The following is a 24,858-nucleotide window of genomic DNA, read 5'->3' as shown; positions in this document are numbered from 1 at the left end:
TGTGTTTAATTACCTCATATTGATTTAAATATTGCTGACCAATCATAGTCAAACTGCCTGGTTTGAATTTAAACAACCTTGACAGTTAACTATCAATCATCAGTCAACTGGTGCATTCTCCATGGCAATGCCTCTACTAAACAAAGTCCACTTGCCAACCGATCAGCTCTCTCTTCTCATGAAGTATAAATTGTTGTTCCCTTTACATTTGGTGTTCTTGCGAATTGTCCTAATGAGGGCAAGACAAAAAGCTTGTTTTTTCAGCAACACTCAATCACCAAAAGGCTGCTCATATTAATGTATTATGCTCATTTGTATCTTTATTGCATCAATTTATACATCAAGATGTATCAATATTTTACATTATTATTTCCGTCCAAAATGATAACAGCTCCCAACCTAAAATTGCAAGGCAAACGATAGCCATGGTCCATCTCGGTCACCTTTTCTTATCCTGAAAGTCACAGGATACAATGAGAAAGGCAGTCTTTTTCAAGTTGTCAACTGACCGTGCAAGTCAACCTTGATCAGTTTGTCGACTGCAGACTCAGTCATGAGGCGAGGAAAATCGAAATGTTCCAAGTTTTCAGAACCTTCGGTTCAAAGTAACTAAATTAGTATTTTTATATTTGTATCCATGCACATTTAGCAACAACCGTTTAAATATCTCAGCAATGTATCTTAGTATGAATGTGTAGAATAGGAGCAGATTCGACCCGTCAAGCCTGCCCCACCATTCAATAATTTTATTGTGTCCACCGAGGAGTCCACACGAGAGGCTAAAAGAAACTTTGTTTATTGAACAAGAAACTATTTACACATTGTACACAGGTCCCAGTCGGGACTTCCCTGCTCGGCTCCCAGTCGGGCTGAGCTTTTATACAGAGTGTCCATGGCTACGCTGATGGGGCCCCCACCCCTCAGCCGGGAAACTCATACTCAATGAGACTCACGGGCAGACTAATTGGCCCGACCCCGTAGGTTTCGTGCATGTTATAACAAAAATCATGGCTGACCTGATTGTGTTTCAAGTTCCACATTCCCACCTACCCCTGATAACCTTTGATGCCCTTGATAACAGGAATGTATTTATCTCCACTTCAAAATATTCAATGACCCCTCTTCCAATGCCTTCTGAGGCAGAGAGTTCCAAAGTCTCAATACCCTCTCAATTCTCCTCATCTCTGTCCAATAAGGGTGGCCCCTAATTTTAAAACACTATCCCTTAGTTCTGGACTCACCCACAAGAGGGAACATCATTTCAGCATTGTTATACTTCTTTGTTGCCGCAAAAAGAAAAGGTTTGGAGATGGTCGCACTCTGGATTCTTCTAAAACAAGATGAAAGGTTTATTAAGGGTATTGCTCAATACAATCGAGATAGTGATCTTCTCAAAGCCCACACAAACATTCTGCTAACGTCACTACACATCACGTGACGCAGAACTAGCAAGAATATATTCCCAGATTCAGAACAAACATCCATTTGGATTCAGTTAGAGTTTGGAAGTTACCTTTTTGGTTTCTCTATGTCCTAATTAAAGTTGACATCCTTCCCCTCCTTAAGGTACCAATCCCTAAGAGGACAATGGCAAGCATTGGATTGGTCTATGCATTATCTAGGATAAGTACTGCAGTGGTTTGCAGTTACTTTCTGCAGTATGGCTGATCAGGAAACTGTCCTCCTCTTACCACCTGCCATCAGGCACACTGCACAGGTTTACAAGCTGATAATCAACTTGTTTGGCCACATTACAGACATGGCTTTCATCACCATCAAGTCCTGAAGTGGGGCTTGAATCCTAAGTCTCTGGCTCAGAGGTAGAGAGGTTACCCACTGCACCATAAGACCTCCTACACAACAAACATATTAGAGTAAAAATATTTTAATATGTGGTTCTTAGAGACCGTAAGATCATAAGATACAGGAACAGAATTAGTCCATTTGGCCCATCGAATCTGCTCCACCATTCGATCATGGTTGATATGTTCCTCATCCCCAGTCTCCCGTCTTCTCCCCATAACCCATGACCCATGAACCTCCTATTGATCAAGAAATCCCCTTATTAATCAAGAACACCAGATTTGTGCTTGAGGTGCTGTTACCTACAGGGCTACAGACCAAGAGCTGGAAGGTGGAATTAGACAGAATAATTATTTCTTAGAACATAAGAACTGGGATCAGGAGGAGGCAATTTAGCCTCTCGAGACTGCTCCACCATTTAATACGATCATGGCTGATCTCATCATGGCCTCAACTCCACCGTCCTGCCCATTCTCCATAACCCTTCAACCCATTACTAATTAAAAATCTGTCTATCTCCTCCTTAAATTTACTCATTGTCCCAGCATCCATCGCACTCTGGGGTAACGAATTCCGCAAGTTCACGACACGTTGGGAGAAGTAGTTTCTCCTCATCTCGGTTTTAAATTTGCTACCCCTTATCTTTTAACCTCTTGTTCTAGAATGCCCCACAAGAGGAAGCATCTGCTCCACGTCTACTTTATCTATACCTTCTATCATCTTATATAGTTCAATTTGATCTCCCCTCATTCTTCTAAATTCTCAAGAGAAAAGGCCTAAACTGCTCAATCTCGCTTCATAAGACCGATCCTTCATCTCTGGAATCAATCTAGTGAACCTCCTCTGAACTGTCTCCAATGTAACTACATCTTTCCTCAAATAAGTGGACCAAAACTGTGCACAATCCTCCAGGTGCGGTCTCACCAATGTCTTGTATAGTTGCAACAACACTTCCTTACCTTTATACTCTATTCCTTCTGATATAAAGGCCATCATTCCATTCACTTTCTTTATTACCTCCTGTACCTCCTTGTTAGTTTTCTGCGATTCATGCAAGAGGACACCCAGATCCCTCTGAACTGGAGCATCCCAAAGTCTCTCCTCATTTAGATATTAAATTGCTTTTCCATTTTTCCAACCAAAATGAATGACCTCACACTTATCGATCTGTTAAACTCCATCTGCCACATTTTGGCTCACTCACATAACCTATCCATATCCATTTGTAAGTTCTTATTTCCTCGTTGCAACTTATTGTCCCACTTATTTTAGTGCCATTTGCAAATTTGGCTATAGAACCTTCTATCCCTGTATGTAAGTCATTGATATAGGTTGTAAATAGTTGGGGCCAAGGACCGAACCCCGTGGCACCCCACTAGTTACATCTTGCCATTCAGAAAAATAACTACTTATCCCGATTCTCTGTCTTCTGTCCGTCTGCCAGTCTTCTATCTAAGCTAATAAATTACCCCTAAGACCATGTGACCCCTAACCTCATGTAACCCCATATCTTGTGGATTAATCTGCAGTGCAGCACCTAATCAAATGCCTTCCAGCAGTCCAGATATACTACATTCACAGGATCCCTATTATCCACTTGACTTGTTACATCTTCGAAGAACTCTAGCAAATTAGTCAAAAGTGATTAACCCTTCATAAAACCATGTTGACTTCGATGAATTACATTTTGACTTTCCTAATGCCCTGATATTACTTCCTTTACAATGGATTCTAACAATTTCCCAACAGCAGATGTTAAACTAACTGGTCTGTAATTTTCTACATTCTGCCTCCCTCCCTTTTTGAGTAAGGCCATTACATGGACATTTTCCTAATCCACTGGAACCTTTCCCATGTCCAGGGAATTTTGGAATATTATAACCATTGGATCCACTATCTCTACTGCCACATACTTTAACATCCTAGGATGTAGGCCATCAGGCCCTGATGACTTGTCTGCCTTCAATCCCAAGAGTTTGTTGAGTACTGTTGCCCTGTTGATGCTGATTGTTCTAAGTTCCACCCTTTTTATTACCTCTGAATTACCCGTTCCTATAGGGATGTTACTTGTGTCCTCCACCGTGAAAACTGAGGAAAATATTGATTTAGCATCTCCGCAATTTCTGTGTTCCCCACTATTAACTCTGGTTTAATCTTCCAAGGGACCAACAGTCACTTCAGTAACACTCTTCCCTTTTATGTACTTATAGAAGCTCTTGTTATCCTTTTTGGTGTTTTGCACTAGCTTTCTTTCATAATTTATCTTAGCTATTTTTATTACTTTTTTAGTAACTCTTTGTTTATGTTTGAAAGTGTCCCAATCTTCCAGCCTGCCGCTGGCCTTTGCAAAGTGGCATACTTTAGTTTTTGTCTTTATATTGTCCGTAACCTCCTTGCGTAGCCATGAATGTTTTTTTACCCCTCTTGCTGTCTTTCTTCCTCACTGGGGTTGGATTGGATCGGTTTATTGTCACGTGTACCGAGGTACAGTGAAAAGTCGTGTTCTGCGTGCAGCTCAGACAGATCATTCTGTACATGAAAAGAAAATACATAATAGGGCAAACATAAAATACACAATGTAAATACATAGACACAGGCATCAGGTGAAGCATGCAGGAGTGCAGTACTACTCAGTAGAAAAGATGTGTGAAGAGATCAGATCAGTCCATAAGTCCATTAGTCCATAAGAGAGCCATTTAGGAGTCTGGTAACAGCACTGAAGAAATGTTTTTGAATCTGTTAGTGTGTGTTCTCGTACTTTTGTATCCTACCTGATCGAAGAAGTTGGAAGAGTGAGTAAGCTGGGTGGGAGGGGTCTTTGATTATGCTGCCCGCTTTCCGAAGGCAGCGGGAGGTGTAGACAGAATCAATGGATGGGAGGCGGGTTTGTGTGATGGACTGGGCGGTGTTCACGACTCTCTGTAGCTTCCTCTGGTCTTGGGCCGAGCAGTTGCCATACCAGGCAAGTTTGTTTTAACATAAAAGATACCTATTGGTCAACGTATTCACTCCTGGGATAAAGTATCCATTCCTCACAGTTTTACAAATAGAAAATTTGTTTGGGGCTTTTGTCTGGTATCCTAACAAAAGTTGGGGTCTGATCGGGTGTCCTAACATTTATCAACTCCAACCCTCTCTAACTATCAACTATCAATTCTCAACTATCATCAGCTATCAATTCCATTTCTCACTCTCTGCAAACCATCTGAGGCTAAACCAGGCTGCTCGCAACCTTGGTGTCGTATTTCACCAACCACATTTCAGCTGCTGAAAATCCCAGCCACCTCTTTGCTACCTCTAGACCTGGACAGTCCAATGCATGCCCACATTCTGCACCCTATAAGCTTGAGTTCATGCAACATTATTCTACCCACATCCCTGTGTACATCACCCATCGCTCCTGTGCTTGCTAACCCCCATTGGCTTCCAGTCAAGCAATGATCAGTTTTAAATTCACCCCCTTGCTTTCAAGTCTCTCCAAGGCCTTGCCTCCCCTATCCTTGTAACCTCCTCCAGACCCACAAACCTACAAGATATCTGTGCTCCTCTAATTCTCTTCAGCATTGCCGATTTTAATTGCTCCAAGACTTCAGCTGCCGGGGCAGGTAAGCTCTTGAGTTCCTTTAAACCTTTCCACCTCGCTCGCTCGCCTTCTCTTTCTTCTGTTATGATCCACGGGCATTAGGAACATAGGAACAGGAGTAGGCCATTCAGCCCCTCAAGCCTGTCCCATCATTCAATAAGATCACAGTTGATCTGTGGCCTGACCCCATATACCTGCCTTTGGTACTTATCCCTTAATATCTTTGCTTATCAAAAATCTCAGATTTTATATTAACAACTTATCTAACTTCAACTGCTGTTTGTGGGAGAGAGTTCCACAGCTCCACCACTCTTTGAGTGAAGGAGTTCTTCCTAGCATCTCTCTTGCATGGTCTAGCCCTAATTTTTAGATTATACACCCTAGTTTTAGAATCTCCAACCAGTGGAAATAGATTATCTACCCTGTCTTTCCCTGTTAATATCTTGATAACTCCGATCAGATCAGCTCTCAACCTTCTGAATTCTAGCAAAAACATGCCTAATCTGTGTAATATAACTCTGTACTCGAGATATCATTTTTGTAAACCACATGTTGCACTCCCTCCAAGGCCTTAGGAGGGGCTGGGAGGAAGCAGTCAGTACAGGGATCCCCTGTGGTTGTTCTCCTTAGTAACAAGTATACCTCTTTGGATATTGTTGGGGTGGGTGGGGGGGGGGGGGGGGGGGGGGGGTGTAGCCACCTAAAATGGCTGATTCCCTATTAATTTGGCCAAAACCTGATTTAAAATGGCTAACCGAAAAGGCTGATGGGAAAAGCAGCCAACAGGACACAAACGGACAGCTGCAGACAGAATAGCGTATTCGGGTCTGGGGAAGTCGGCCCAGATCGATACTCAAGACCATTAGCAGCACATCAACCCAGACATCTGCAGTTTAACCGGCTATCCCCGGGAACAATTGCAACATATTAGCAATTGAATGCCGGGCCAGACCTGTCGGCACCTGCAGTGGCCGAAACAAAGACAGGTGAACGACCACCCCTCAATCGAGGAATCGCCCCGTTATTGGACAAGTCCAATCACTTGGGACTCAGGGTCAAGGGCCTCCCCGAGAGGCGGGAAGCCCCGGGGCCCTATAAAATGAGGGGCCAAGTTCAGATCTCTCTCTCTCTCCCTTCTTCTCCTGCTCGAGACCTTCGCAAGAACATCAAACAGAAACTGTAAGTTTGACTCCAGCGATCGCTACCCGATAAAGACTCCTAGCCATCGACCTGTATCAGCCTTTTTGAATCCCGCGGGCCAGATCCGATTCGATAAGCCATTCGTTTCCCTGACCTGGTGGGCCCTTCCTAAAGTTAAGTATTGGCCAGTAGTGGTAGGTTTCTATATAGATGGTAGGATTATTGTGTAAGCATTACTTGTTGTATATAATAAATGACCGTTGATTTCAATCTTACTAAGTGGTGTGCTGACTTATTAATCATAACTCGAGCTTGAACCACGTGGCGGTATCAGAAAGATACCTGGCGACTCGTAAGCAAAGGTGACATAATCAGAGGTAATAAAACTAAGGCTAAAAAGAGCAACAGGGGGGACTTACCAGGGGTAAGCCATGGGATACAGGTCTCTGGCACAGAGTCTGTCCCTGTTGCTCAGACTGGAAGGGAGGAGAGGAGTAGAGCATTAGTCATTGGAGACTCCATAGTTAGGGGGCTAGATAGGAGATTCTGTGGGAAAGAGAGAGACTCGCGGTTGGTGTGTTGCCTCCCAGGTGCCAGGGTCCGTGATGTCGCTTCAGGATGTTTTATTACATAAAAGGCGTTTATTCTCAGACTTCATTGACACGGCTGCTATTCAGTATCCTAATGAATGGCTTTCAAGGTCACTTCAGAGGGCAGTTAAGTATTAACTATGTTGAGGTAGGGCTGGAGTCACCTACATGCCAAGATTGGGTAAGAATGACAGGTTCTTTACTTTGTGAACCAACTGAGTTTTTAATAACACATCAAAAGGTTCATGGTCGCATCTACCAATATCCAGTAGGGGGCAGTAGAGCAGAGCTGCTGATTGGCTGTTGCGGGGAAAATTTGCATACGTGCATTGTGGTCATCGTAACCTGAAGGTGTACCTGTGCAGGATACCCTAGCTGTTCAAGTGAAGGCAAGCATCCAGCAGAGGGCAGTAGAGCGGAGCTGCTGATTGGGTAGAGTGAATAACAGGTAAACTCTTTCTTTCTTTCTTTTTATCTAGAGGGGATGGCAGGGAAGGTAGTGCAATGTTCCTCCTGCAGAATGTTTGAGGTGAGGGACACCGTCAGTGTCCCTGCTGATTTCATCTGTGGGAAGTGCACCCATCTCCAGCTCCTCACAAACCACGTTAGGGAACTGGAGCTGGATGAACTTTGGATCATTCGGGAGGCAGAGGTGGTTATAGATAGAAGCTTCAGGGATGTAGTTACTCCGAAGAATAAAGATAGATGGGTGACGGTGAGAGGGGCTGGGAGGAAGCAGTCAGTACAGGGATCCCCTGTGGTTGTTCTCCTTAGTAACAAGTATACCTCTTTGGATATTGTTGGGGGGGGGGGGGACTTACCAGGGGTAAGCCATGGGGTACAGGTCTCTGGCACACAGTCTGTCCCTGTTGCTCAGACTGGAAGGGGGGAGAGTAGAGCATTAGTCATTGGAGACTCCATAGTTAGGGGGCTAGATAGGAGATTCTGTGGGAACGAGAGAGACTCGCGGTTGGTATGTTGCCTCCCAGGTGCCAGGGTCCGTGATGTCCCGGATCTTGTTTTCGGGATCCTTAAGGGGGAGGGGGAGCAGTCCCAAGTCATGGTCCACATAGGTACCAACGACATAGGTAGGAAAAGGGATAGGGATGTAAGGCAGGAATTCAGGGAGCTAGGGTGGAAACTTAGATCTAGGACAAACAGAGTTATTATCCCTGGGTTGTTTCCCGTGCCACGTGCTAGCGAGACAAGGAATAGGGAGAGAGAGGAGCTGAACACATGGCTACTGGGATGGTGCAGGAGGGAGAGTTTCAGTTTTCTGGATAATTGGGGCTCATTCTGGGGTCGGCGGGACCTCTACAAACGGGATGGTCTACACATGGATCAGAAGGGTACCAAAATCCTGGGGGGGAAATTTGCTAATTGCTCTTCAGGAGGGTTTAAACTAGTTCAGCAGGGGATTGGGAATCTGAATTGTAGCTCCAGTATACAGGAAGTTGAGAGTAGTGAGGTCATGAGTAAGGTTTCAAAGTTGCAGGAGTGTACCGGCAGGCAGGAAGGTGGTTTAAAGTGTGTCTTCTTCAATGCCAGGAGCATCCGGAATAAGGTGGGTGAACATGCGGCATGGGTTGGCACCTGGGACTTCGGTGTTGTGGCCTTTTCGGAGACATGGATAGAGCAGGGACAGGAATGGTTGTTGCAGGTGCCGGGGTTTAGATATTTCAGTAAGCGCAGGGAAGGTGGTAAAAGAGGGGGAGGGGTGGCATTGTTAGTCAAGGACAGTATTACGGTGGCAGAAAGGACGTTTGATGAGGACTTGTCTACTGAGGTAGTATGGGCTGAGGTTAGAAACAGGAAAGGAGAGGTCACCCTGTTAGGGGTTTTCTATAGGCCTCTGAAATGTTCCAGAGATGTAGAGGAAAGGATTGCAAAGATGATTCTGCAAAGGAGCGAAAGCAACAGGGTAGTTGTTATGGGGGACTTGTAACTTTCCAAATATTGACTGGAAACGCTATAGTTTTAGTACTTTAGATGGGTCCGTTTTTGTCCAATGTGTGCAGGAGGATTTCCTGACACAGTATGTAGATAGGCCAACGAGAGGCGAGGCCATATTGGATTTGGTACTGGGTAATGAACCAGGACAGGTGTTAAATTTGGATGTAGGTGAGCACTTTGGTGATAGTGACCACAATTCGATTACGTTTACTTTAGTGATAGAAAGGGATAGGCATATGCCGCAGGGCAAGAGTTATATCTGGGGGAAAGGCAATTATGATGCGATGAGGCAAGACTTAGGATGCATCGGATGGAGAGGAAAACTACAGGGGATGGGCACAATGGAAATGTGGAGCTTGTTCAAGGAACAGCTACTGCGTGTCCTTGATAAGTATGTACCTGTCAGGCAGGGAGGAAGTGGTCGAGCAAGGGAACCATGGTTTACTAAAGCAGTCAAAACACTTGTTTTGGCTTATGTAAAGATGAGACATGAAGGTTCAGTTCGGGCGCTCGAGAGTTACAAGTTAGCTAGGAAGGACCTAAAGAGAGAGCTAAGAAGAGCCAGGAGGGGACATGAGGAGTCTTTGGCAGGTAGGATCAAGGATAACCCTAAAGCTTTCTATAGATATGTCAGGAATAAAAGAATGACTAGGGTAAGAGTAGGACCAGTCAAGGACAGTAGTGGGAAGTTGTGAGTGGAGTCCGAGGAGATAGGAGAGGTGCTAAATGAATATTTTTCGTCAGTATTCACACAGGAAAAAGACAATGTTACTGAGGAGAATACTGAGATTCAGGCTACTAGACTAGAAGGGCTTGAGGTTCATAAGGAGAAGGTGTTAGCAATTCTGGCAAGTGTGAAAATAGATAAGTCCCCTGGGCTGGATGGGATTTAGCCTAGGATTCTCTGGGAAGCTAGGGAGGAGATTGCTGAGCCTTTGGCTTTGATCTTTAAGTCATCTTTGTCTACAGGAATAGTGCCAGAAGACTGGAGGATAGCAAATGTTGTCCCCTTGTTCAAGAAGGGGAGTAGAGACAACCCCGGTAACTATAGACCAGTGAGCCTTACTTCTGTTGTGGGCAAAGTCTTGGAAAGGTTTATAAGAAATAGGATGTATAATCATCTGGAAAAGAATAATTTGATTAGAGATAGTCAACACGGTTTTGTGAAGGGTAGGTCGTGCTTCACAAACCTTATTGAGTTCTTTGAGAAGGTGACCAAACAAGTGGATGAGGGTAAAGCAGTTGATGTTGTGTATATGGATTTCAGTAAAGCATTTGATAAGGTTCCCCACGGTAGGCTACTGCAGAAAGTATGGAGGCATGGGATTCAGGGTGATTTAGCAGTTTGGATCAGAAATTGGCTAGCTGGAAGAAGACAAAGGATGGTGGTTGATGGGAAATGTTCAGACTGAAGTCCAGTTACTAGTGGTGTACCACAAGGATCTGTTTTGGGGCCACTGCTGTTTGTCATTTTTATAAATGACCTGGAGGTGGGCGTAGAAGGATGGGTGAGTAAATTTGCAGATGAAACAATTCGGTGGTGTTGTGGACAGTGCAGACGGATGTTACAAGTTACAGAGGGACATAGATAAGCTGCTGCGCTGGGCTGAGAGGTGGCAAATTGAGTTTAATGCAGAAAAGTGTGAGGTGATTAATTTTGGAAGGAGTAACAGGAAGACAGAGTACTGGGCTAATGGTGAGATTCCTGGTAGTGTGGATGAACAGAGAGATCTCGGTGTCCATATACATAGATCCCTGAAAGTTGCCACCCAGGTTGAGAGGGCTGTTAAGAAGGCGTACGGTGTGTTAGCTTTTATTGGTAGAGGGATTGAGTTTCGGAGCCATGAGGTCATGTTGCAGTTGTACAAAACTCTGGTGCGGCCACATTTGGAGTATTGCGTGCAATTCTGGTCGCCGCATTATAGGAAGGATGTGGAAGCATTGGAAAGGCTGCAGAGGAGATTTACCAGAATGTTGCCTGATATGGAGGGAAGATCTTATGAGGGAAGGCTGAAGAACTTGAGGCTGTTTTCGTTAGAGAGAAGAAGGTTAAGAGGTGACTTAATTGAAGCATACAAGATGATCAGAGGATTAGATAGGGTGGCAGTGAGAGCCTTTTTCCTCAGATGGTGATGTCTAGCACGAGGGGACATAGTTTTAAATTGAGGGGAGATAGATATAGGACAGATGTCAGAGGTAGGTTCTTTACTCAGAGAGTAGTAAGGGCGTGGAATGCCCTGCCTGCAACAGTAGTGGACTCACCAACACTAAGGGCATTCAAATAGTCATTGGATAGGCATATGGACGATAAGGGAATAGTGTAGATGAACTTTAGAGTGGTTTCAAAGGTCGGCGCAACAGCGAGGGCCGAAGGGCCTGCACTGCGCTTTAAATGTTCAATGTTCTAATGTTCTAATATCATCCTTTTCATTTTACACTGAATTCAAATACTCACGCTGCCATGTTGGGATTTGATTTCATGCTCTCTGAATTATTAATTCAAACTTCTTGATTACTAATCGAGTTGTAGACCACTTCACTGGTGTAGATCTGTTCATGAGCCCTGGATAAACTGCTATAGTTTTTCATCCAAATCTCACTCTGTTACCACAGCAATACTCCCAGGGATCTATATTTGACCTCTTCCTATACCTTATCTAAGTTACCCTTCAGCAACATCATCCAAATGACATTTGCTCAGATCATTGGGCCTCAGGCTGCTCGTACTCTAGAGGTAGCCCAAAAGAAGTGCTGTGGGACCCCTCTGAGGCCAAACATAAGGATTTCGCAGCAAAGGCCCAGGGAGCGTGGACTTCCAATAAGCAATTTCCCTGCACCTGGAACCCTCCAAAACTTTGAATGGAAGTTGGAGACTTTTAATGGTTCCCAATCTCTAATCAGATTAGTTATCCAGGAAAAGTTAGAAGGATCAAAAACAGTTCTAACTCCTGGGTAACTATGCTCCTAACCCTCTGACTCACCACTGGACCCCCGAATATCACCCCCCCCCCCCCCGACCTCTCCGACAGGCCCACCGACCACCTGACTAGCCCCCTCCCAACCTGACTACACCCCCCAACCTGTCAACTACCCACCTGACCCCCTAACTAGCGCACATCCCCTGACGTGAGTTCAAGCCCCCCTCCAGGGCTGACATTCCATTAATCGCTGAACATCAGAAAAACAAATTATGTCTGTGAGAGTTTGCTGTGTGGAAATTGGCTGTTATATTTCACACATTAGAACTGTGACTACATTTCAAAAGTACTTTATTGGCTATAAAGCACTTTGGGGCTTCCAGTGGTTGTGAAAGGTGAGATAAATGCAAGTCTTTCTGTTGATTTCGGTGCTGTCCTGGCCAAACCAGCCACCTCCCATCTCCCATAAACTGTGGATCATCCAGAACACTGATGCCCATCTCCCCATCAACCCTGTGTTTGCTGACCTATACTGATTCCTGCTAAGGCAACACCTCATTGTCAAATCCCTCCATAGTCTCGACCCTCCCTATTTCTGGAATCTCCTCCAGCCTTAAAACCCTCCAAGAGTCTGCAATTCTCATTTCTTGTGCTCCCCTCACCCCACCATTGGTGGCTGTACCTTTGGCCATAGAATCATAGAATACCTACAGCGCAGAAGAAGGCCATTCAGCCCATCTATTCTACACTGACCCTCTGAAAGAGCACTCTACCTAGGCCCTACCCCTATAACTATAGCCCCACCTAACCTTTGGACACTAAGGGACAATTTAGCATGGTCAATCCACCTAAAATACACATCTTTGGACTGTGGGAGGAAAGCGGAGCACCCGGAGGAAACCCACGCAGACACAGGCAGAACGTGCAAATCCACACAAACAGACACCCAAGGTTGGAATTGAACCTCGCGACTCTAAGCTCTGGAATTCTGTCTGGAAACCTCACCACCTTTCCCTCCTCCAAGATTCTCTGTAAAACCTACTCCTTTGGCCACACCTTTAATCATCTGTCCTATGACTGTGACTCAGTGTCAATATTTTGTTGAATTATTCTTCAGCAAAGCACTTTGGCAGATTTTGCTATGTTAAATAGAGGTTGTCAATGGATAAGGGGAGCTCATTAGGCGCGATCTCTGAGGCTGAAGATGATATGAGGTGTGCTTTCAGGTCAATCAGAGAGCAACAAAAACAGGATTAAGAGGCAGTACAATCACTTGAGGTCGAGCGAATTCCTGGATGATGTAAATGAGTTGCATGCAGGCAGAAACCCGGGACTGTGTGGGTGGTCCTCAAGTCAGCACTAGCCTTTTACCCATAGCTGGATGACTGAACTGAGAAGCTGCCCTGCCCCGGCAAAGCAGGCATCACCGCTCAGTCACCCATTCATTGTGTTTCACCCTCATGCAGGTCCTGCCTCCAGTCGCACATGCCACACATGAGCTATTTAATAGCTGTGCTGGCTTCTTATTGCCGTCTCTTCAGGTGTACTGTGCCATGACTCTGTTTTGATAGAGACGGACCCTGGCACCCATTGGGTGCAAGTAGCCTTGTTGGGCATCAAGACAGTATTCAGAGCCCGCACACTGATCTACACTCACCAGGGCTCACTGGGTGGGGATTGAATCTGACCCTGACTCTGAGAAAGAAATACAAGCCCCAGTCAAAGGCTCACTGCTGCACTCTCCAACAAGACAGAATTATGGCATAAGGGTACAACTATTAATGTCTGCAGTAGACAGAGGTGAGGGACAATGGGGTGCAGCAGAACTTTAATTAGATCTTCAACAGATCTTTGGGGTGGCACGGTGGTTTCCTCCCACAATCCAAAAATGTGCAGTTTAGGTGGATTGGCCATGCTAAATTGCTCCTTAGAGTTCAAAAGTTGGGTGGGGTTGCGGGGGACGGGCCTAGGTAGGGTGCTCTTTCAGAGGGTCGGTGCAGACTCAATGGGCCGAATGGCCTCCTACTGCATTTAGGAATGTTGTGATTCTGTGAACAGAACAGAAGCATTCATGCCTGTTCTTTGCAGTTCTGTATCACATAGGAATGTTACAAGAGAATGATCCCAGTGAATATGCAGAGCCAGGGGCAGCACAGCACTCTTAAACAAGAACTATTCCTTCACTATTATCATGAAACATCATCTCTCCTTTCTTCCTCCCTCTCTCCCTCCCTCCTACCTACCTCCCTCCTTCCCTGCCTTCCGTCCTCCCTCCCAGCCTCCACCCCTCACTGCGTCAGAGGTGCCATCCTTTAGCTGAGCTCCCATTAACTTGTGGTGATTCAGGCAGGCCGCAAAGATCCCATAGTCTCCTGGTTAACATTTCTGCCTCAATCAATCGCAGAGTAGCACACTTGCCAGACTTCCTGGCCCGCTCAGTCGGCTGGACGGCTGGCTCATGATGCAGGGTGAGGCCAACAGCGCAGGTTCAATTCCTGTACTGGCTCAGGTTATTGATGAAGGTTCCGCCTTCTCAACCTTGCCCCTCGCCTGAAGTGTGGTGACCCTCAAGTTAAATCACCACTAGTCAGCTCTCGAAAGGGAGAACAGCCTCTGGCCTTCTGAGACTGGACTTTACAAAGTGGTTATATTTTTAAATGTCTCCTTTAACTTAAGGTGAGGCAGAATGTTTTGGATAAAGGGATGATGAGGTTGTAATTTAAAAAAACTTTGCCTGGAGACAGACCTATGTGATCTGGCTACCATGAGGACAAAACGCAAATTTGAAATATCAAAGGCACTCACAGTAAAGGGACAGTGCTTTCTGAGACACAGGGCAAAGGAATTATTGCTCTGTGGATAGACAAAGCTGGTGCTGCTGTGTTCGCAGTCAAGCAGAATGCTTGTAGCAGTTGGTTTGCTCTTTGTAATGAAGAACCTACAGGGATTTGGGAGATTTCAGGGACAAGGAGGCCCTTTAGCGGGCCTTGCTGGTGAAAGCTGGAATATTCAGACTGAGTGGAGCGATTTTCAAAGAACCCTGGAAGTTTAGACCTACAACGTGAGCCTGTTGGAAATAGGGAGCAACCTTCAGACTTGTTCTTGTACTTCTACATCTGCAGGTACAGTAAAAGTGGGTGTAAGCAGTATTTTGATTACATCAATTAGTTGAGTAAAAGTGCGTTTAGCTTAGTGTATTGAATTTTCTTTTTATTTATTCATTATGGTGCTCTGGGTGTCACCGGCTCGGCCAGCATATATTGCCTATCCCTAATGGCCCTTGGACTGAGTGGTTTGCTGCCATTTCAGACTGCATTTAAGAGTCAACCACATTGCTGTGGGTCTGGAGTCACATGTAGGTCAGACCAGGTAAGAACAGCAGATCTCCTTCCCTAAAGGACATTAGTGAACCAGATGGGGTTTTACAACAATCGACAACAGTTTCATGGTCATCAGATGTCAGTTAAGTAATGTTTGACCGATGTTGATTTTAATTTGTTTGTTACAATCAAAGTGCTAACATGTGAAATCTGGTCCTTTGGCTATTTCTGTCGGTCACTTGCAAAATTAATCAGTTTTAAAATGTTAATGGTCTCTCTGGGTGTCGTTACACTAGTCAGTGCACTCCACTGTTACTCACTATATACAATGCCATTTTTGATATGACAACGATACATGACAGCATTGTGTTCAAACTGCATTAGCATTAGAAGGCCTGAAATAACATCAGTACTGATAAATGTCACCATCACATCGCTCCTGTCAGCAGGTGCTGGCAACGTGCAAATAAAAATTAACAAATGTCTAAATGTATTTCCTGTTTAAATAGTTGCCCACTCAGTATGCAGTCGTGACTCAGTGCTGCACAGTGGGAGATACTGTTTAATAGATGAAATGTAAAACAGAGACACATTCTGTCCTCTGAGGTGTGTGTAAACCATGCAAAGGCATGACTTTGTAGAGGAGCAAGATGAGTTCTCCTTGCTGTCCTGTCCCATATTCATAGAATCCATACAGGGCAGAAGGAGGCCATTTGGTCCATCATTTGGTCCATGATTTGGAGTTGGGGACCAAGGGCAATGTGTCCAAGTTTGCAGACGACACTAAGATAAGTGGTAAAGCAAAAAGTGCAGAGGATACTGGAAGTCTTCAGAGGGATTTGGACAGGCTAAGTGAATGGGCTAGGGTCTGGCAGATGGAATACAATGTTGACAAATGTGAGGTTATCCATTTTGGTAAGAATAAAGGCAAAAGGGATTATTATTTAAATGATAAAAAATTAAAACATGCTGCTGTGCAGAGAGATCTGGGTGTGCTAGTGCATGAGTCGCAGAAAGTTGGTTTTCAGGTGCAATAGGTGATTAAGAAGGCAAATGGAATGTTGTCCTTCATTGCTAGAGGGATGGAGTTTAAGACTAGGGAGGTTATGCTGCAATTGTATAAGGTGTTAGTGAGGCCACACCTGGAGTATTGTGTTCAGTTTTGGTCTCCTTACTTGAGAAAGGACGTACTGGCACTGGAGGGTGTGCAGAGGAGATTCACTAGGTTAATCCCGGAGCTGAAGGGGTTGGATTACGAGGAGAGGTTGAGTAGACTGGGACTGTACTCGTTGGAATTTAGAAGGATGAGGGGGGATCTTATAGAAACATATAAGATTATGAAGGGAATAGATAGGATAGATGCGGGCAGGTTGTTTCCACTGGCGGGTGAAAGCAGAACTAGGGGGCATAGCCTCAAAATAAGGGGAAGTAGATTTAGGACTGAGTTTAGGAGGAACTTCTTCACCCAAAGGGTTGTGAATCTATGGAATTCCTTGCCCAGTGAAGCAGTAGAGGCTCCTTCATTAAATGTTTTTAAGATAAAGATAGATAGTTTTTTGAAGAATAAAGGGATTAAGGGTTATGGTGTTTGGGCCGGAAAGTGGAGCTGAGTCCACAAAAGATCAGCCATGATCTCATTGAATGGCGGAGCAGGCTCGAGGGGCCAGATGGCCTACTCCTGCTCCTAGTTCTTATGTTCTTATATCCACACCAATCCAACAGCACTCTACCCAAGTCCACTCCCTCGCCACCCCATCCTATCTCCGTAACCCAATCGGCATGGCAAATCCACCTAACCCACACATCTTTGGACTGTGAGGGGAAAGCGGAGCACCCAGAGGAAACCCACACCGACACGGGGAAAGAACATGCAAACTCCACACAGTCACCCGAGGCCGGAGGTGAATCCGGGTCCCTGACGCTGTGAGGCAGCAGTGCTAACCACTGTGCCGCCCTTTAAATCATCATCACAAAAATAGATGATTTGGTCATTGTCACATTACTGTGATGTTTACTGTGCACAAATTGACTCATTCCTAAACAGTGACTACGTTCAAAGACATCTCATTGTATGACGCTTTGTAACATTCTCCAACCACAGAAAGGTGCAAGTTGGTCTTTTTAAAATGAATTCAGCTTTCTAAAAGCTTCATTGAAATGCCATGTGTTGTGGAGCACTTATTTCAACCACCTCGTTGGAATACGAATTCAATTAAAGCAATATTTATTTTGCAATATTAGTTCCCTTATCAAAGATCATTTCAGTTACTCCCTGTCTGCCCATGCCTCAAAGTCCAAAGTTCTCCCCCCTCCCCACCAACACCACCACCAGCATCAGCATGGAAAGAGTTAATAGCAAATGCGTGAGTGGAAGGCCAGCCCCTCCCCTACACAAAGGGGATTGGTGGCTCCAAACTCGAAACACGCCCACATCAAGTGCCTCCCACCTCCCCCTCCCGAACTCCTCAGTTGATTGGTGGAGCCCATCAAGGATTTTTTTTTGGGGGGGAGAGCAGAGCTGTCACTCAAAGGCGTTTGGTGCTGCCTCCCTTTGTGCAATAGCGGGAAGAGAGGCTGCTTTAACGGACACGGGGATCGCGGAGAGGACAGGAGACGGCAAAAATGGTAAGGGGAGGAAGGGTTTGTCCCGTCTGTGTGTGTGTTTGGAAATGTTTGCTAAAGAGTTGCGGGAACTGCGTGGTGCGGGAATCGTGTCAAAGGGACAGGGAGCATCTCAAAATAATGTTCTAAAACATTAATCCCTCCAGTGTCGCCAAACTCTTGCCCTTTGCGATTGCTGGGGTCTGATATATAAGAATGAAGCTGCCTGCTTGCCGGGTGAAATGTTGTATCGTGTGTGTGTGTGTGTGAAGTTTGGTGAGTTTCAGCCAGCAGCTCCCGCTCGGCAATTTCATTCCACAGTCTGTCTCAATGTTGCCAGTTTCTCTGTTTCAGTCTCACTCGGGACATCTAAACTCCCCTATCCAGAGCCAGACCTTTTGAGATGTGTGAAATGTTGCCTTGTGTGTGTGTGTGTGTGTGTGTGTGTGCGCGTTTAAAATAGGATAGAAATCCCAATCCACTCGCTGGCTCATGTTTTCGCCCCCCCCCCCCCCCCCAACACACACACACACACTTTGCTTGCTCAGCACAGCTGGGCTGACATTTGCTCAATGTTGCCAGTCTTCACAGATGTGGAGCTCCGGCCAGCAGCCCGAGGCTGGAACAAGTTGCATAACGTTATTCAGCACAGCCTCCTTCCCCATGAAGCAGAGAGAGGCAGCTGAGGGATGGGGAGGATGGGGGGGGGGGGCAGTAAAAGAGAAAAGTAGGTCAGAATTGTCAGACTTTCCTTTTATGCATGAAGTTTCAATTCATTGCCTTTTAACCCAGCTACAATGTGACCTTGTATTCGCTGAACTGGTATCAATGTATCTCCCCCCCCCCCCCCCCCCCCCCGCTCTGACATTACAAGGGGCAGGCAGCAACTGCCGACTCTTGTCTCCCTCCCTGTGACAGATTTGTTAGTATTTTGTTAATGATTTATTTGGCCTTCGTAAAGCATTAGGGAATGATATTTATGGAATCAATTCAGCCCCCCCCCCCCCCCCCCCCCCCAAAGAAACTATCGTGTGGACAGCCAACGGGAACTTGTTCCTCTTCCATGTCTTCAAATCTTCCCCTCGGTTCGGGTTAGGAAGAGGAGATCTGACAGGAGCAGGGGGTGTAATTTGGATCTGCATTAAGGCAGGGGGGTGGGGAGCATCTTATCAATGTTTCTGCAGCCTGCCGGGGTCTGCTTCTTAGTAAAACTTTCCAACATTACAGCCCCCTCTGCAATCCCCTTCTCCTTCCAGACTTTGGGCTCGTTTACCTTTGCCTGAGAGTTAACTGACTGGAGTGAGAGAGACGGGGTGTTGTCATTGGCTGTTGAGATAAGCGGGGCTGGTTTCTAAATTCTATTCAAGTGGTTCAGTGTCTCAGGACCGGGTAAAGGTACATGTCGCAAGAACTCACTTAGATAAACAATACAGACAACTCTTGCTATCTTCATTACACTAATATCACTGTAACCTTCTGAGCCTAACTCCATGGCAACCCCCTTTTCTTTCAAAGGATGCTCATAAATATTCCAGATGCTCTTTATTTGCTGCTGTTGTAGATCTGTTTGAATAGATGGCCAAATTTGTCCTATTTGTAGTAAGATTACACACTACAGGCTGTGCCTGAAAAGCTGTGAGATGAATTGTACCTCCCACCGTTTGAAGCGCTCCATGGGTACAGGGTGGGTACAATGCAGTTCAAGTTTCTTTCTGGTGGTGGGAGGGAAGGTTTGACTGAGTTATTTCAGTTGTTTTCACTACAGGAGAGGCGAAGCTGCAGTGAAACAGTAAAGAAATCTCTTTATCCTTGTCTCTGGGTCACCTTATCTCTTAGTCAGTTGCCAAGGACTCTTTCTTCATTCATGGGTGTCGCTGGCTGGGCCACTATTTGTTGCCCATCCCTAATTGCCCTTGAACCAAGTGGCTCGCTCGGCCATTTCACAGGGCAATTAAGAGTGAACCACGTTGCTGTGGGTCTGGAGTCACATGTAGGCCAGACCGGATAACAACAGCAGATTTCCTTCCCTAAAGGACATGAGTGAACCAGACGGGTTTTTGCAATGATAGTTGTCACGGTTACCATTTCTGAGACTAACTTTACATTCCATATTTATTGATTGCATTTACAATGTGAATTGGATCTGCCAGTTGCCATGGTGGGATTTGAACCCACATTTGGTGACGTTACCACTGCGCCAGCATCTTTGCCTTTGTACAGACAATGCAGGCTGACATTCCAGTGCAGTTCTGAGGGATTGCCGCAGGGTCTGGGTTGTCGTCTTTTTATGATGAGATGTTACCTGAGGCCTCGTCCTAAAAAGTGGTGCCCTGTGTCCTGGTCAAGAAAACAACCATGTTTCACGTTGCCGTTTGTGGGACCTTGCTGTGTGCAAGTTGTTTCCTGTCTCACAATGCTGCCGACACCAATCCTCCTGTGAAAACAGCTGGATCAGAAACACGGAGCACACCCTGCTGTCGACCTGCATTGACCACAGAGCGAGGAAATAGTTTAGGAAGTGACGAGTAAAGCTGTAATTTAACCATGGGTAGAATGGTTGGACCATATCATGGTTTGGTGTAATGGTTTGATCATCATAGTGCCCATTTTTTAGAAGGCCCTTTGCGTTCCCTCACTCATCAATTTACATGAGGCAGTGGCACTGGAGTTAGCACTGTAGCCTCACAGCGCCAGGGACCCGTGTTCAATTCCAGCCTCGGGTGTGTGTGTGTGTGGCGTTTGCACTTTCTCCCCTTTCCTCCGGGTGCCACAGATGTGCAGGTTAGGTGGATTGGCCATGGTCAATGTGCAGAGTTACGGGACCTGGGCATCGCCCAGGAACCTTCTCAGAGCCTTTTGGGATTTCCCACTTGTGACGTCACGTCGGCGCTCAAAAGAAAAGTGTGGATTTCGGAATTTCTTCATTTTTAAATTTCGGATAAAGGATGCTCAATGTGTAGTGCTATTTACTCCCAAGCAACACTCTCTCCCCTTCACAGGCATTTGGTGAGGTGACCTGTGAAAACTGTAATGAGGGAAAACTGCTGGGGCAGGTGGAGGAAACACACACTGGAGAATGACCGCAGTGTGCATGGGGGAAGGAGTGACTATTTGTTCTCTGCACTGTTGCCTTATGAGATTGCTGACAGTCTGAGCTCTGGGAGCTGATGTGAACACAGCCATCAGAATTTACAAAACAGGAATGTATGCTTCAATAATAAACTGGCCATTAAATCTAGGGTTGCATCTGCAGCCTGTGTAAGTGCGTCACCTTGGGAAGTAAATTAAAAAGGGCCAGGTGTATTCAACTTGCTCCACACACAACACACACTGTGACAAGTTATAAAATTGGGATTCAGCAAATCTAGTCATTTCAGTGCTGGCCTTCCAAAGCTTTAAACCTCATTGTCATCAGGGATAAATGGGAATGTGGAACTTGAAACACAAACAAATCAGTCATGACCTTATTGAATGTTGGAGCAAGCTCAGGGGCTGAATGGCCTACTTCTGTTCCTATTTCATGTTTTCATCTTGGTATTGTTAGGGATGTAAGCAAAGCAGATTGCCCATCAGAATGTGGTGGTGAGTCACCTTGTACCACGGTAGTCCATGTGGTGAAGATGTTCCCACGTTGTTGGGGTTAAGAAGTTCTGGTGTTTTGACCCAACAAAGGTATGACGAGAGTTTCAAAGTTACAGTGGTGTGGGGCTTGAGAGGGCACCTTGGAGGTGATCTACTTCCATGAACCTGTTGCTTTCCACAGAATCTACTCATGACCAAGTACAAATTGTGGCCATTTGCTATGAATCAACATTCTACCTATTCTTAGAACCATAGAATTCCTACAGTGCAGAAAGAGGCCAGTCAGACTATCTGGTCTGCACCGCCCCTCTGAAAGAGTGCCCTACCTAGGCCCACTCTCCCACCCTATTCCCATTACGCCATCCAAACTGCACATCTTTGGGCACTAAGGGGCACTTTAGCATGGCCAACCCACCTAACCTGCACATCTTTTGACTGTGGGAGGAATCCGGAGCACCCAGAACGAACCCATATAGACACTGGGAGAACTTGCAAACTCCACACAGTCACCCAAGGTCGCAATCGAACCCCGAGTGATAATCACTGTGCCACCTGTATTGTCATGAACATTGTGTCCCACTGTTCGTGAACAACCTTATACATGTACAGTTATTTCACTGACATCTCCAATGCTCTGAACTCATTGATCAATAAAGAAATAATCTTTATTGTCACAAGCAGGCTTACATTAACACTGCAATGAAGTTATTATGAAAAGCCCCTAGTCGCCACATTCTGGCACCTGCTCAGGTACACAGGGAGAATTCAGAATTCTCAGCTGGTTCGGGAATTGAACCCTTGCTGCTGGCCTCGTTCTGCATCACAAACCAGCTGTCTAGCCCACTGAGCTAAACCAGCTCCTGCTAGTCTAAAGGCTGCTAGGAATTTCAGCATGTCATTAAACAGCAGTATGCAAACTAGCAAAGGAGTTGTTGGGAACCAGGACCAGATCATTTGACCTCTTGAGTTTGCTCCAGCATACAATGAGATCAGGACCAAGCTTCTAAATCAACTCTTATTTTCACGCCACATCACTTTGGATTTTTCCCCCTAAAGATGTATTGATCTCCATTATGAATGTGCTCATTGAGTATCAACAGACCTCTGGGGTTGCAAATTCAGAAGTTTGGCAGCTCTTTCACAAATGAAATAATTTCTTCTTACCTCCGTCCCAAATGACAAGACATGAGACTGCCCCCTAGTTCTAGACTCTCCGCCCACGGGAAATGACCTCTCGGTGTTTCCCTGGTCAAAGAAGATCATCTCTCATTCTTCTAAATACCACAGAATATTGGCCCATTCTGCTCCTTGTGGGTCAGGTGTCTCATCCCAGGAGTCATGGAATTTACACAGGGTAGAAGGAGGCCATTCGGCCCATCGGGTCTGCACCGACTGTCTGAAAGAGCACCCTACCTAGGCCTCTACCCCTACCCTATCCCCATAACCCCACCTAACTTCTTTTACACCAGATCATGCGCTTGGAACCTCGTTATAGACGGGCAAATTCCCCTCCAACCCACCTGGCAGCTGATTCATCCGTCTGCCCTCAGCTGGCGGGTTCGAAGGTCCCGGAACGATATTTAAACACGAGCCCCAACAACATCGCATTACACTCTCCAACCCACACTCTCCAACCCACCTGCCTTCACCAGATAGCGCTGGGAACGCCCAGAACATATGGGTGTGATTTGCTGGGCTCCCTGAGCACCTAACACACCTGTCCTCGCACACAAAGAACCGGCTTATCCTTGCCCCGGTCATGTGAGCCTTATGCAGCACCTTAAATTGTATGAGGCTGAGCCTCGCGCAAGAGGAGGAAGAGTTCACTCTCCCCAGGGCATGCGCCCACGTCCCCTCATCAATCTCCTCACCCAACTCCTCCTCCCACTTACCCTTCAGCTCCTCCACCGAAGCCTCCTCCTCCTCCTGCATCACCTGATACGTTGCCGAGATCCTCTCCTCTCCAACCCCCACCCCCGACAGCACCCTGTCCTGGACCCTGCGTGGCAGCAACAGTGGGAACTCCACCACCTGCCGCCGAACAAACGCCCTCACCTGCATATATCTGAAGGTGTTCCCCGGGGTGTTCTCCTCCAGCTTACCCTGGCTCGCGAACTTCCCGTCCACAAACAGGTCCCCCATCCTTCTAATACCTGTCCTGTGCCAGCTCAGGAACCCTCCACCCATCCTCTCCGGGACAAACCGGTGGTCCCCCCGAATCGGGGACCACACCGAGGCCCCCACCTCCCCACTGTGACATCTCCATTGCCCCCATATTTTGAGGGTAGCCGCTTCCACAGGTGTGCCACAGGTCGTGGTGTACCTCGTTGAGGAAGCGGCAGCGGCGCTGTCACCAGCGCCTCCAGGCTCGTGCCCACACAGGAAGCCATCTCCAGCCATGCCACCCCATCACCCACTTACGCACCATTGCCACGTTGGTGGCCAATAATACCCACAGAGATTAGTCAACGCCAACCCTTCCCATCACATACCTACCGCCATTGTCTGCCACAATGCTCGGCGCCTCGAACAACACTCTCTTCCCCACCAAGATCGCCACCACCCGATTTTTTTTTTTTTTTTTTTTTTTTTTTTTTTTTTTTTTTTTTTTTTTTTTGCATCCAACCGCGAATGAACACCTCCCCTACCCACCCTTTCTCAAACTTACCTGACCGCCACCCTCGTGTGTGCCTCCTGGAGCATGGCCACATCTGCTTCAGACCTTCAGGTGCGCGAACACCCGGGCCCGTTTGACCGGCCCGTTCAGTCCCCTTACGCTCCAGGTTATCAGCCGGATCAGGGGGCTATCCGCCCCCCTCTCCCACCGACTAGCCATATCCCCTCCTAGGACAGCCACGTGCCCGTGCCCCCCGCACGGCCCGGTCCCCACGGCGGCAGACCCCTGCCCCGACCTCCTCTACCGACTCAGGTCCCGCTTGGCCATTCCAGCAGCAACCAGGTTCTCTTTTCCACCCCCCCCCCCAGCTAAGTACCCCCCCCCCCCAGCTAAGTACCCCCCCCCCCCAAGCTGCATTGCACCTCCATTGCACTCCCGTAAGTCCGCCGACTCCTGTTGACCCTGGCCACTCCCGCCACTCCCTCGACCCCTCCCAGTGTGGACCTTCCCCTCCCTCCATTGCCCACCAGCAGGCTCTCCCCCTCCCCTTCCACTCCCAGCGCGGGAAAAAGCCCGCGCTTCCCAGCTCCAGCCCCGCCCCCTCCAGCCCATAGCGTCGGAAAAAGCCCGCGCTTTCCACTTGCCCTGCCTCCTCTGGCGCAGCTCCCTTTTCAGGCCCGGTCCCCTTGCCCCCACCCAGGCCTCCGCTCTCCCCCCCCCCCCCCCCCCCACGGCGGGGCCCCATCCCCCT

General features: G+C 46.8%; 1 protein-coding gene across 4 annotated transcripts in view; it reads left to right on the top strand.

Annotated features, from left to right (window-relative positions):
- The window catches only part of ece1 (endothelin converting enzyme 1), a 560,453-nt gene that overhangs the window by 158,600 nt on the left and 376,995 nt on the right, over nucleotides 1-24,858 (top strand). The window contains exon 1 of one of the 4 annotated variants that reach the window (XM_072478545.1): nucleotides 17,820-17,932. The exons of 2 other annotated variants lie outside the window; for them this stretch is intronic. In XM_072478545.1, coding sequence (XP_072334646.1) covers nucleotides 17,930-17,932 — 3 coding nt within the window. In that variant the 5' untranslated portion in view covers nucleotides 17,820-17,929. Of the gene's footprint in view, nucleotides 1-17,819; nucleotides 17,933-24,858 lie in introns of those variants that run through there. One more of the 4 variants, XM_072478543.1, reaches the window with a different exon arrangement.

The sequence above is a fragment of the Scyliorhinus torazame genome, chromosome 16, assembly GCF_047496885.1.
Source record: "Scyliorhinus torazame isolate Kashiwa2021f chromosome 16, sScyTor2.1, whole genome shotgun sequence".
NCBI classification, from domain to species: Eukaryota; Metazoa; Chordata; class Chondrichthyes; order Carcharhiniformes; family Scyliorhinidae; genus Scyliorhinus; species Scyliorhinus torazame.
Note: the sequence above shows the minus strand (reverse complement) of the source record. Positions and strands in the feature narration are given on the sequence as shown.